Source organism: Colobus angolensis, unplaced genomic scaffold (assembly GCF_000951035.1).
Source record: "Colobus angolensis palliatus isolate OR3802 unplaced genomic scaffold, Cang.pa_1.0 Scaffold3, whole genome shotgun sequence".
Taxonomy (NCBI): Eukaryota; Metazoa; Chordata; class Mammalia; order Primates; family Cercopithecidae; genus Colobus; species Colobus angolensis.
In genome coordinates, this window is record NW_012116265.1 from 12,350,163 (window position 1) to 12,364,812 (window position 14,650).

Genomic DNA, 14,650 nt, shown 5'->3' on the forward strand with positions numbered 1-14,650 from the left:
GCTTTCCAAAGTGCTGGGATTACAGGTGTGAGCCACCGTGTCTGGCCATAATGATATGATTTTTCTTTTTTTTTTTTTTTTGAGAGGGAGTCTGGCTCTGTCGCCCGGGCTGGAGTGCAGTGGCCGGATCTCAGCTCACTGCAAGCTCCGCCTCCCGTGTTTACGCCATTCTCGTGCCTCAGCCTCTGGAGTAGCTGGGACTACAGGCGCCCGCCACCTTGCCCGGCTAGTTTTTTGTATTTTTAGTAGAGACGGGGTTTCACCATGTTAGCCAGGATGGTCTCGATCTCCTGACCTCGTGATCCGCCCGTCTCGGCCTCCCAAAGTGCTGGGATTACAGGCTTGAGCCACCGCGCCCGGCCGTGATACGATTTTTATGCAGCACCGTGGAGACAGCGTGTGATAGGAAATTAACTAAAGACAAATTAGGAGAATTTGAAAGTTTCAAATTTGAAAGATTTTTAAAAACCTTTCTAAAGTAGTTTTTAAAGTCTGATTTGGTTCTCAAGGCTAAGGAGATAAAACCGAGCTTTGTCCATTTTCCCCTGAAAGGTATTTTTCATTGTATTGCATGCAGGTTGGCAGCCTCAGTAAATTTCCATTTGTATAGGTGGCAGTCAGCAGGATCTCCAGTTACAGTCAACTCAAAGCAAGCAGGGGCATGCCACATACATGTTCGTATATAGTTATATGTCTACTCTTTATCCTTTAACCTAAACTGGCTCTAATATTTCAGTGTAAATTGGTGAGTTTTTTTGTGCCACTACAAATGGAGGAAATGTAACAGTAAGGGTGAAACTGCAAGATTCCTGTAGTTTGGGCTTGAAAGAAGCTGAAATGTAAGTTAAGAAGTAAAATTAGACCCTGAAGTAACTTGTGTTCCTTTAGTGAGATTTTCTTTGATTGGAGAGTCCTGGGACCTTACTTTTCTGTCTTTCTTTTTTTTTTCTTTTTGAGACGGAGTCTCACTCTGCTGCCCAGGCTGGAGTGCAGTGGGGCGATCTCGGCTCACCGCAAGCTCCACCTCCCGGGTTCACGCCATTCTCCTACCTCAGCCTCCCGAGTAGCTGGGACTATAGGCGCCCACCACCACGCCCGGCTAATTTTTTGTATTTTTAGTAGAGATGGGGTTTCACCGTGTTAGACAGGATGGTCTTGATCTCCTCACCTCGTGATCCACCCGCCTCGGCCTCCCAAACTGTTGGGATTAAAGGCGTGAGCCGCCGCGCCCAACTGGGACCTTACTTTTCATACTTGTTTTGATACTGACTCACCATGGGGTCTCAGTCAATCAGTTTTCTCTGTCTGTGTCATGAGTGATACTCTCCATACAAGACTTCCTTGCCTTGTACGACTGTTGAGATTTCATAGGATGTGAGCAACGTCAAAGTAAGATAAGCACTAAAGACAAAGTACAACTATTTATATTGTATGCTTTTGGTTTTTGGTCTCTCCCCAGCCCTACCATTGACCATACCCTGCTGGACATGCCCTTCCTTTGACTCCCTGGGGAGATGCCCTCTGACTTCTGAGAGCAGCTGGACCACCCATTCTGAAGACACCAGCAGTCCTAGCTTTGGATGTTCGTATACAGACCTGCAGCTCATCAATGCTGAGGAGCAGACGAGTGGTCAGGCTTCTGGGGCTGACTCGACTGGTAAGATGGAGCTCTAAGCCAGAGGGCTTTGCAAATCACTGTTGGTGTACCCAAGCCCACTTTTAAAGTCCTTTTAAAAATCGCTGCAGCTGGCTTCCTTTGCAGAATGAGTTCAGGTGTTGTTATCCAGTCAAAAAACTAGAACCCAAAGTGGCAAGAAATTGCATTGGGGAAGATGTATACACAGATTGGATCCTTGGTTGGCAGATTATTCTTACTGGGTAACCATTTGACAGTGTATCTTAATATGTTGTTTTCTGACTGTTTGGTATAAATACCATTCTCTGTCAATTTATTTTCTCCTGGGATTACTGAACTATGTGTAAATATGTACAAGGCTGAATCTTTCATCCTACTACCCACGCATCTTGTGTTTTCAATAAGAGGGAGGTAGATTTAAGCAGCAAAAAGCAAATGTTACGTGAAGCAGAATGAGAATCAAGACTCAGCCACTGTGTTCAGATTACAAATCATTTTGCAGTTAAGTGTTTATTCTGTTGTGCCTTGGTTGAGTGATACGTCAATTGGCAATGCACTATACCTCATTTATTAAACTTTCCAGTAGGCATAAGATGGAATGCTGGCTTTCTTTGCAGGTGGAATATGGGTCTGTTAACAAGTGCTGAATTATAGGCAAGGTTTGGAAATGGCATTGGAAAGATTCTTGGCATTGGAAAGATGTTCTTGGTGTTTTGGTTATTTGGCCCAAGAGATTGGTTTCTTCTGAAAGGGATGAAGTTACTGCTCGTTTCTCTGTGGATGAAATTACCCAGTGTGTTGACAGCATTTGTTTTTCCTTCTCAATGTTGTTCAGAGTTTCTAGGTCATTTTTAAGCTTTGGATGTTTGCCCTCATGCTATGTGCCATTGAATTTTACAAGTATAAAGAGGGATCTGTCTTGCAGACTGAGGGGTTCAGGCAGGATTTGGTTTGGTATTTGATAATGTTGCAGAGAATCCTAGTTTATCATGGACCTGCTTTGTCTTCAGAAGCTGTGGTTCTTTATAGTGTTTTGTTTTCACAGACACTCCTTCACTTCTGGTTTGTCTCTGTGGCTGATGATCCTGGTCGGTGGCTGAAATATGCCCCCAAGGCCCCATTTCCACAGTGGGGGCATCTCATGGATGCGAGCACACCTTCAGCAGCTGAGGCTGTTAGGAATAGAGGCTGAGCTTGCCTCCCTGCTTCACTTTTCATTGCTCTCGGCCCCCTTACCAGGGAGGAGGCACCTAAGCATTGGTTCAGGCTACCCAGACTCCAGAGCCAGACTTCTCAGGTTCAAACCCTGATTCTGCACTGACCAGCTGTGTGACCTCGAACAACGTCCTTACTATCTTTATGACTCTATTTCCTCTTCTGAAAAATGGGTATACCTCACCAAGTTGTTATCAGCTCCAAATGAGACGGTTTATGTAGAATAGCTTACATGATGTTTGACACAGAGTAAGTGTCCATCAGGGATGAAACAAGTTCTCTTTCCTGCTGCAAGGTTCTTGTTGCTTTGGGGAGTTGCAAAATGGCCCCTCGCTGAAGGAGAAGACAAGATCTCTAGGCTTAGGCTGTTTTTTATTGTCTTGTCGACTTTCTTGTTAGATGAAAGTTGCTTTAATTCTTGGAGGTTCAAGTAATGAAAATCAGAGCCCTAGCCTGAACTAGACATTATTAGTCTGCCTCCACAGCTTATCATTATTTTTAACATCTCCTTGTTCTAAAGTCATTCTAACAGTGTTATAGTTTGCATCAAGAAAACCTCCCGTGTTTTGGTTAGGGTCCTGGCAGGAAGCAGATGGTGCCCCGAAAATGTTTATCTGGAGAGAGCTTAATGAAGGGACCACCTACAGAGGAAGCAAGCACTGGAATCATAGAAGAGGGGCTGCCCAACAGGAGCTATGGCGACAGAAAGGACAGAGCCACTGTAGAGATTTGACCAAGCAGGGAGATAGGGAAGAATAAATTCCCGGATCTGGTGCTGGTGTTTCCAACTGGCAGATCCTAGCCTGAGGCCAAAGGGCATGAAGCCCTGGGGAAGCAGCCCACAGAAGTCAGTCACCAGAGCAGATAGAATGGATCTAAGGTTGCAAGTCGGGAACAGGTGTGTTGGAATAGCCAGCACACGTGGTCCTCATGAGGAACTAACTGGCCCCTACAGCAGAGTTTATACCAGAGACTCAAAGGCAAATCTGGGACTGGAGAATGAGGAGGGATGCTCTTATTCAACAAGAGGCAGTTTCCATGGCTACAGGGAGGGTAGAGGTATAGCTTTTTGGCAACCATCCTCTTTTTGGTTTGTTTGAGGCAGAGTCTCACTCTGTCACCCGGGCTGGAGTCTGGTGGTGCAATCTCGGCTCACTGCAATCTCTGCCTCCCAGGTTCAAGTGATTTTCCTGCCTCAGCCTCCCGAGTAGCTGGGATTACAGGTGTGTGCCACCACGCCTGGCTAATTTTTGTATTTTTAGTAGAGACAGCATTTCGCCATGTTGGTCAGGCTGATCTCAAATTCCTGACCTCAGGTGATCCGCCTGCCTTGGCCTCTCAAAGTGCTAGGATTACAGGTGTAAGCCACCACACCCAGCCCCATCCTCTTTTGCAGTAGTAATAGTTATAGATAGCATTTAATGAGTATCTGCTGTGTGCCAGCATATGAGGTGTATGATCTCTGGCTTTCACAGCAGTCCTGCGAGGCCGGTGTCATTCTCCCCATTTCCTAGTTGACACTGAGTCTGAGAAAGGTAAAGCAACTTGTTAAGAGAACACCACTGAGAAATGGATGACCTGAATTTCAGTGAAACTTCCAAACCCTTTTCCAGCCAGTTCCCAAACCTGGCAGTGCCTCAAGTCACCGTAGTTAATTTATTTGCTATGTTACCCCCCAGACTTTCTGTACAGATGTGTATAGAGGATGCATACGAGCATATATACAAGGGATTTAAAACAAGATGTGTAGCAGGCAGAGCTTGAGGATAAAGTTCATTTGTCCTTAACAGATGTGCATGCTTACAGATAACTGCTGTGTGCCCACAGTATTATGTTCTGTAAACGAGTTTCTGGGCATTTTACTTTGAAATCTCCCTATTCTTTAGTAATCAAGCTAGGACCCAGGATGGCCCAGGTGCTAGGGGATGCTTCCATCTGCTTTGACGATGCAGTCTTCCTTCACATCTCACCTCCATCTGCCCTCCGGGCCCAGAGGTGACAGGTGGTATATCTCCATGAGCCTGGGAAAGGAGAGGCAGTGAAGTGAGTCCTCAGAGAGCAGCTCCGTAGGCCGTGGAGTCAGTGTCTGGATGCATCCTGAGCTGTGGTAACCATGAGGCTCTTCTAGAACATCCTGACGTGTGCAAACAGGGTAGGGTTCTGGCTTAGAAAAGTCTTTAACTCGTCCTGGGTCCCAGAATAGAAGGAGGAGAAGGAAAGACAAAGTTTAGGAGAATGAACAAGTATTTTTCCATCTGTGACATTTCTCCATTTACTCCAGTAGCAGGGAATTTAAAAATGCTTTCAGTTGTCCAGGCGTGGTGGCTCGTGCCTGTATTCCCAGCACTTCGGGAGGCTGAGGTGGGTGGATCACTTGGAGCTAGGAGTTTGAGAGCAGCTTGACCAACATGGTGAAACCCCATCTCTACTAAAAATACAAAAATTAGCTGGGCGTGGTGGCGTGCCTGTAATTCCAGCTCCTTGGGAAGCTGAGGCAGGAGAATCGCTTGAACCCCGGAGGCGGAGGCTGCAGTGAGCCAAGATCGTGTCACCGAACTCCAGCCTGGGTGACAGAGTGAGACTTGGTCTCAAAAAAAAAAAAAAGGAAGAAAAAAATGCTTTCAGTTGAGCTATTGAGAGCTCCTCCAGCCAGGTGATGTCCTGCCCTCTGCCTGGCACCAGGCTTGTGGCAGTGCCAACCTCTAGGAGTGCCCTGCTTTGAGGCTGGATGGTTCCAGTTGGGGAAACTGAATCCCCCTGGGGTTATGGCGCAGATTCTCATCAGTCTGTCCTCCGGGTAAGTCATTTCTTCAGAGCTTTACTTACTTATTTGTAAAATGGAACTGAGCGATCCTGCTCAGTCAGGGTGATGGTACACATATGAGTGTGTTTCGTACAGTGCAAAGTGCTGTAGGAATACAAACATCTTAATTTAATATCTCTTTGCCTCATTTCCATTTGATATGGGACATAAGGATAATTACTGTCCACTCCTCTGTTACCCCCAAAGAGAGCTGTTACCCAGACCATAGCATGTGGAGTGAGATCTGAGAAGGGCTTTGCATTTCTCAGTAGCAAGCGGTAAATACAGAGACGCTGTGGGGAGTTCGGTATGACTGGTTTCTGTGCTTGGGGAACCTTGGGAGGAACTGCCTTGGGGAGATGTTTGTCACTGTCCCCCCCCCACCCCCCCCCGTGCCCTTTAGCATTGCAGAGGGTGATAGAGGGTGAGGAGCTCCTCGGAACTGCAGCCTCATCTGGAGCTCCCTCAGCTGAGCTGGGCTCTTCCTGGTGAGAGCACAGTGTGTCAGGGTAACCACTGGGCACCTCATGTTCTGTGAGTCAGCTCTTGTTTGGAGAGGGATTGCGGTGCTCTGGGCCCAGCCTATTTGCCTTGGCCCCCTTGCTTGGTAGTGGGCTGCCAAGAGCAGAGCCACAGCCTCCTCCCTGTCACCTGCGGCAGAGTTCTGCCGGGATCTGGCAGCCCCGCAGGGCAATCTAATTCCCAGCGGAATCGTGGAGGGAAAGACTCTGATCAGCCTACACTTTTTTTCTCATTTTCTCACCAAGGGGATAATTAGTAGGAAGGCAAACAAATCCCCTCACCTTGGTTAAATCACAGGGTGCGGGGGTCAGAGCTGGAGAGTAGTGTTGATGTTAGCTCTGAGGTCTGCTCTCAAGAGCAGATGGCAGGAGAAGATCCCAAACAACATTTCACTCCACTCTTACCTCTCATCTCCACAGGTGTCTCCTTTGTCTAGACAAGGTGGGCACACTCTGCCATTTTCACCAGTCAGTGTAGCTCTGTAATGCCACTAGGTTCATGTGGGTTGGTGAACAGTAAGAGGGTTGAGGGAATAAAAGCAAACCTTGTGCCTTTGAAGTTCATTCCAACCAGGGAAGAGAAAACACACAATGCTTGCACACAAGCTGCTCTTAAGTAGTAGGCTTTGGTTGGGTTCTTTTTTATTTTTATTTTTATTTTGAGACAGAGTCTCACTCTGTCACCCAGGCTAGAGTGTAGTGGCATGGTCTCGGCTCACTGCAACCTCCACCTTCCGGGTTCAAGCGATCCTCCCATCTCAACCTCCTGAGTACCTGGGACCACAGGTACGTGCCACTATGTCTGGCTAATTTTTGTATTTTTAGTAGAAATGGGGTTTCACTATATTGGCCAGGTTGCTCTTGAACTCCTAACCTCAGGTGATCTGCCCACCTCGGCCTCCCAAAGTGCTGGGATTATAGGCATGAGCCACTGCGCCTGTCCAAGTTCTCTTTTACGCATAAGAAAAGTATAGATTTAAGTGTAGGATTAGAATGCTCAGATATGTGTAAACTGAGGAATGTCAAGACTGGATGAAGCACATAGCAGGTGTTTAATAATTGTTTAATATATCCTTGAATGGAGAGCTTGAGATTGTAGGTGGTGTTGTGCCAAACCCCTGTCAACTCTAGTGGGGATGGCACCAGGTTCAAGAGGCTGAAGAAAAGACCCAGGGCCAGCAAACAAGACATGGGCCTTTACTGGAGGCTTACATACAGGGAAGAGAGTCCAGTGGCGGGAGACTGGACAGAACAGCAACCACTTGCAAAAAGCATGCAGTTTATATAGCATTTTCAGTTAGCACCATTTTGCTAACTACTTCCACTTGGCAACCTTTATTCAACCCAGAACTTGGGGCCTTGATCCACTGTATAGCCTGTGTTCCTTGGGATGGGCTGGGGGCTCAGATGTTCCTCATAGACAAGGAACAAATCCCCAAGTTGGCTATGCCAGGATTTCTTAGCTCAACACACACATTCATGTGCGTCTGCTATACGGGGTCCTTCTCAGGCTATGCTTATGTTATTGCTATCAGGTGGATTTGCCATACAGGTGGCTAAAATCATCTGCATCCCTGACATTTGTATCCCACTTGAACTTAAAAGTCCAGCATTTCCCAAAGTGTGTCCCATGCAGAAGGCCAAAGATATCCAGATGCTGGGGCCAGCATGTTAGGTCATGCTGTGCCCCCTTTGTTGGAAATTTATAACATGTATTAGCTTATTAAAGACTTTGAAAATTCCTGAAGTTATATGTATGTAGATATATAATTTATATTTATATATATGTGATGTATACACACACACACATATATACATTTAGCTTTTCATTAACCTCTACTGCCTACTTGGTCAGATAGTGGTGTTCAGAAACCCAAACATACATAAATTGGCAAATCTGACTTGGAAGTACAGGCCATTTTAGCTGTGTTTTCTAACACTGCTAAAGTGTTAGAGAGCTAGGGAAACCAGAAAGAAGTATTTTGACAACCTACCTGTATTAGTTAACTTTATAAAGTTAGCCTTACTTTGTCTCTTGCTCTGCTAAACCTCTTGGCCTTTTTAAAAAATATAAAATTCTAGATTCAGCAGACTCAAAACTATTTTGCCAAACTTTCTTTGTATTTAAACCCCCATAGGCTTTAAAACAAATTTAGACCAGATGTTCTTGATTCATTTGCATTTAACGGATCACAGTGGACTTCTGCCAGAGCAGTAGGATATCCCTAGAGATTTTGAACTCAAGTTTTTTTCTCAGAAACAAGTGTTTGTATTCCATTTGGATTTTAGAGTCCAGCATTTCCCAAAGGGTGTCCCAAAGTGATTTCCCAGAGTGAGTAGGGAGTTGTGGCCTGCGGAACCTCAAATTTTTGTGACAACTACTTTTTAGACGCTCAGAAAGGTTCTCTTGTCATTATTTATTAAGAGCGTCACCTGGGCTGCATGGCTGTGTACAAGATATAACATGTTTCTCTGTTGCCTGCTTTGCTGTCATCCTGCTGCAGCTCATAGAGCTCCAAACCAGAGTGGGGCCCAGATTCACAGGTAAACAGTAATTACCATTGTGCTTGATGGGATTACAGGAGATTTTTGTCGTTCTTAAGGCACATCTCTATTTTATGATATTTTTTAACCTTGAATATATTTTGCTTGGAAAACAAAAACAAGTTAACTAATTTTTAAAATTCTTTCTCCTAGCTACAAAAGTCAGAGATACTCATCTTCTTCCTAAACAGTATTTTCCTTCCTTAAAATGGAAGAACAGCAGAGCAGTTTTTTTAAACAAATCACATCTTTTCACTGTTTCATTAACAAATACAAATTTGGCCTCATTTCTGTTCTCATGTATTTTTGTCTTCATTTGTTGTGCATTTTAGATTTTAATCCTTATTAAAACCAAAAAACTCTAATGATTGCTTTGTTTGAAGCTTTTTCCAGGAGGTTCAAAAGTTTCTCAGAAACACATTTATTGAGTTCTTACCATTTATCAGTTACTGAGAATACAGAGAAAAGTAAGCTATGTGATATTTTCCCATGAAGAAGTCATAATCTACAAACAGCTTTTTTTTGCCATTAAAAGGATTTTTACATATAATTTTAAAAATTGTTTCTATGTGTCATTGTTTCTACTATGTGCCAGGAATGTCCTATATACTTTATATATATATTATCCCATTTAATCTTCACAATTTAAAAGTACATATTGCTGTCCCCTTTTCAGAGCCAACAGCTCAAGAGGTTAAATGATTTGTCAAAAGTCACACAAATAGAAAAGTAGTTGGGATTCAACCCAAGTCTCTCCTGGGCTCATCCTGGGCTCTGCCTGGTGTACTGTGGGAGGCTGGTGTTTGTGAACACAGTCACTTGCTGGAAGGAGCAATTATAGAGAGCCTTCCCCAGATGCAGTGCTGCCTCCACTGCATTTCCCAGGAGCAATATACAAACCCCCCTCATGTGCTTATTTTACCGGACTGCAATTCTTTGTTTAGGAGTCCTCTGCTGGACCGAGACCTTTGTGGAAGCAGGAACCACCTCCATTGTATATCCCCAGCATGTTGCCTGGCACATTGAAATTACACAGTGGATCTTTGTGGAATCAATTAATCTTTTTTTAATTTAAAAATTTAAAATTGTGAGTGGATAAATTATATGTATTTATGGGGTACAAAGTTATGTTATGATTTTTTAATATAATGTGGAACAATTAAATCAATTAACATATCTGTCACCTTAAATACTTATTATTTTTTGTGGTGAGAAGACTTGAAATGTATTCTCTTAGCAATTTTCCAGTCTAAAATACAGTATTAGTCACTGTGTTCATCACACCGTGTAATATATTTTCAAGAAATAAAAACCTTATTACTACTGTCTCATTGAGGCTTTGTACCATTTGACCAGCATCTACCCATTCCCTGCATCTCCCCAGGCTCTGGTAACCACCGTTCTACTTTCTGCTTCTTTAAGTTCGGTTGTTCTACATTCCACATATAAGGGAGAACATGTAGTACTTATTTTTCTGTGCCTGGCTTATTTCACTTAGCATAATGTTATTCACGTCCATCCATGTTGTTGCAAATTACAAAATATTTTTCTTTTTAAAGGTTAAGTAGTATTTCATTGTGTATATATTCCACATTTGCTTCATCCATTCATCCACTGATGGACGCTTAGGTTGATTCCATAACTTGTGTATTGTTTAATAGTGCTGTAGTGAGCATGGGCATGCAGACATCCCTTTGACATACTGATTTCAAATCTTTTGAGTAACCCAGAACTGGGATTGCTGGATCATATTGTAATTCCATTTTTAGTTTTATGAGGAGCCTTTTTCATAATGGCTGTACAAAATTACATTCCCACCAACATTATACAAGGGTTCCCTTTTCTCCACATCCTCACCAACACTACTGATATTTAATCTTTTTGATAATGCCGTTCTGACAGGTGTGAGGTGATATCTCATGGTGGTTTTAATTTGCATTTCCCTAATGGTTATTGATGTTGCATATTTTATATATATATATTTATATATATATATTTATATTCATATATATATTTGCCTGTTAGCCTTTTGTATGTCTTCTTTTGCGAAATGTCTTTCAGGTCCTTTGCCTATTTTAAAATCAGATGATTTGTTTTCTTTCTGTAGAGTTGTTTGAGTTTCTTACATATCTTGGATATTAATCCCTTATCAGATGTGTGGCTCACAAATATATTCTCCAGATTCATAGTTTGTCTCTTCCCTCTGTTGTTTCCTTTGTTGTACAAAAACTTATTTTGATTTAATCCCATTTGTCTTTTTTATTTTGTTGCCTGTGCCTTTGGGGTCAAATGTAAAAAATCATTGCCTAGACCAATATTGTCTAGTTTTTCCCTTATGTTTTCTTCCAATAGTTTTACAGTTTCAGGTCTTATGTTTAAGCCTTTAATCCATTTTGAGTTGATTCTGTATATGGTGTGAGATACGGGTCTAATTTTATTCTGCATGTGGATATCCAGTTTTACCAACACTATTTATTGAAGAGATGATTCTTTTCCTAAGGTGTTGGCACCTTTGTCAAAAATCAAATGACTGTACATGTGTGGGTTCATTTCTGGGCTTTCTGTTCTGTTCCATTCGTTAATGAGTCTATTTTTATGCTAGTATTAATTTCTATATCCTTGTAGTATACTTTCAAGTCACGTAGTGTGATACCTCCAACTTCTGTTGTTTTTGCTTATGACAGCTTTAGCTATTTGGTGTTTGTTTTGTTTTTAAGTCAATGTGGAATTTTAGGATTGTTTTCTATTTCAATGAAAAATGACACTGGAATTTTGATAGAGATTGCACTGATTCTGTAGATTACTTTGAGTAGTATCGTCATTTTAACAATATTAATTCTTCTAATCCATGAGCACAAGATATCTTTCCATTTATTTGTATCTTCTTAAATTTATTTCATCAGTGTTTTATAGTTTTCACCTCTTTGGTTAAATTTATTCCTTTTTTGTAGATGGTGTAAATGGGATTGTTCTCTTGATTTCGTTTTCAGAACATTTGTTGGTGTATAGAAAAAGTGCTGATTTTTGTGTGTTGATTTTATGTCCTGCAACTTCATTATGTATATTTATTAGTTGTAACAGTTTATGGGTGGAATCTTAAGTGTTTTCTATATGTAAGATTATGTTATCAACAAACAGTGACAATTTCATTTCCTCCTTTTCTAATTGGATGCCTTTTATTTCTTTCTCTTGCCTAATTTCTCTAAGGATTTTCAATACTATGTGGAATAGAAGTGGCAAGAGTGGGCATCCTTGTCTTGTTCTAGGACTTAGGGTAAAGAGTTTCAGTTTTTCACTGTTAAATATAATGTTAGCTGTGTGTTTATCACATATGGCCTTTACTGTGTTAAGGTACATTCCTTTCATACCTAATTTGTTATTTTTTTATCATTAAAGAATGTTGAGTTTTGTCAAATGTTTTTGCTGCATCTACTGAGATGATCATATGTTTTTTATCTTTTATTTTGTTAATGTGATTATCACATTTATTGATTTGCATATATTGAAACATCTTTGCATCCCAGGGATAAATCCCACTTAATTATAGGTGAATGATTATTTTAATGTGCTATTAAATTTAGTTTGCCAGTATTTTGTTGAGGATTTTGGAATTTATGTTCATGAAGGATCCTTTGCTATAGTTTCCTTTTCTTGTAATATCTTTGTTTGGCTTATAAGAAGAGCTATAAGGTCGGGCGCGGTGGCTCAAACCTGTAATCCCAGCACTTTGGGAGGCCGAGACGGGTGGATCACGAGGTCAGGAGATCGAGACCATCCTGGCTAACATGGTGAAACCCCGTCTCCACTAAAAAATACAAAAAACTAGCTGGGCGAGGTGGCGGGCGCCTGTAGTCCCAGCTACTCGGGAGACTGAGGCAGGAGAATGGCGTAAACCCAGGAGGTGGAGCTTGCAGTGAGCTGAGATCCGGCCACTGCACTCCAGCCTGGGCGGCAGAGCCAGACTCCTCTCGACAAAAAAAAAAAGAGCTATACTGGCCTCTTAAAAGAGTTTGGAAGTGTTTTCTCTTTAATTTTTTTAAAGAGTTTGTGAGGATTGGCATTCTTCTTTATTTAAAAACAATTTTTTTAAGACAAAGTGTTACTCTGTTGCCAAGGCTGGAGTATAGTGGCATGAAGACGGCTCACTGCAGCCTCAACCTCCCAGGATTGAGCGATCCTCTGCCCTCGGCCCCCCATGTGGCTGGGACAACAGGTGTGCACCACCACACCTGGCTAATGGCAGACTTCAGCAGTAAAGCCACTGGGCCCTGGAACTTTTCTTTGATGGAAGTTTTTTTTTTTTTTAATTTTTTTTTTGCAATCACTGGTTCTGTCTCCTTATTGGTTATTGGTCTGCTTAGATTTTGTATTTCCTTGTGATTCAATCTTGGTAGATTACATTTGTTAGGGAATTTATCCATTTCTTCCAGGTTATCCTATTTTTTGGCATGTAATTATAATATTCTCTTAATATCCTTTGTATTTCTGTGATCATTTGTAATGTCTCCCCTTTCACTTCTCATTTTATTTACTTGTGTCTTCCATTTTTTCTTAGTCTAGCTAGAAGTTCGTCCATGTTATTTTTTCAAAAAATCAACTCTTCGTTTCATTAATCTTTTGTATTTTTCTAGTCTCTACTTCATGTATTTTGCTTTGATCTTTATTATTTCTTTTTTCTGTTGACATCAGGCTTAGTTTGTTCAGCTTTCTCTATTTTCTTGAGGTGTACATTAAATTACTACTTGCGATATTCCTTATTTTTTTTGATGTAGGCGTTCATTGCAATAAACTTTTCTCTTAGAACTGCCTTTGCCATTCCCATAAGTTGTGATACGTTGTAGTTCTGTTTTTGTTTGTCTCAAGATATGTTTAAATCCTTTTAGTTTCTTGTTTGATCCATTGGTTGTTCAGAGTCATGTTGTTTAATTTCTATATATTTGTGAATTTTCTGAACTTCTCCATGTGATTGATTTCTATTTGTTTACATTGTAGTCAGAAAACACTCTTGATATGATTTCAGTCTTCTTTAATTTAAAAAGACTTGTCTTGTGACCCACCATATGATCTATACTGGATAATGTTCTGGATGTGCTTGAGAAGAATGTATATTCTGTTGCTGTTGGATGGAATGTTCTATATATGTTTGCTAGGTCCATTTGGTCTAAAGTGTTGTTCAAGTCCAGTGTTTCCTTATTACTTTTCTGTCTGGTTGATCTGCCCATTATTGAACACAGAGTATGAAGTCCTATATGATTATTATATTGCAATATGTCTTTCCCTTCAATCTTTTAATATTTGTTTTATATATTTAGGTGCTTCGATATTATCATTGTAATCTCTTTTTTTTTTTCTGAGACGGAGTCTCGCTCTGTCGCCGCCTGGGCTGGAGCGCAGTGGCCGGATCTCAGCTCACTGCAAGCTCCGCCTCCCGGGTTCCCGCCATTCTCCTGCCTCAGCCTCCCGAGTAGCTGGGACTACAGGCGCCCGCCACCTCGCCCGGCTAGCTTTTTGTATTTTTTTAGTAGAGACGGGGTTTCACTGTGTTAGCCAGGATGGTCTCGATCTCCTGACCTCGTGATCCACCCGTCTCGGCCTCCCAAAGTGCTGGGATTACAGGCTTGAGCCACCGCGCCCGGCCTGTATTCTCTTGATGAATTGGCCCCTTAATCATTATATAATGTCCTTCTTTGTCTCTTCTTACACTTTTTGACATAAGGTCTATTTTGCCTGATATAAGTATAACTATCCCAGCACTCTTTTGGTTTCCATTTGCGTGGAATATCTTTTTCTATTCCTTTACTTTCAGTCTATGTGTGTCTTTAAAAGGGAGGTGACTCAGCATATAGTTGGGTCTTATTTTTTCGTCCATTCCATCACTCTATGTCTTTTTATTGAGTAATTTAATCAATTTACATTCAAGGTAAGTATAGA

At 41.8% G+C, this 14,650-nt stretch overlaps 1 protein-coding gene across 1 annotated transcript in view; it reads left to right on the forward strand.

Moving 5' to 3' along the window:
* The window catches only part of STON2 (stonin 2), a 177,211-nt gene that overhangs the window by 67,151 nt on the left and 95,410 nt on the right, over window positions 1–14,650 (forward strand). Inside the window, exon 5 of the mRNA XM_011949465.1 lies at window positions 1,460–1,657. Coding sequence (XP_011804855.1) covers window positions 1,460–1,657 — 198 coding nt within the window. The remainder of the gene's footprint in view (window positions 1–1,459; window positions 1,658–14,650) is intronic.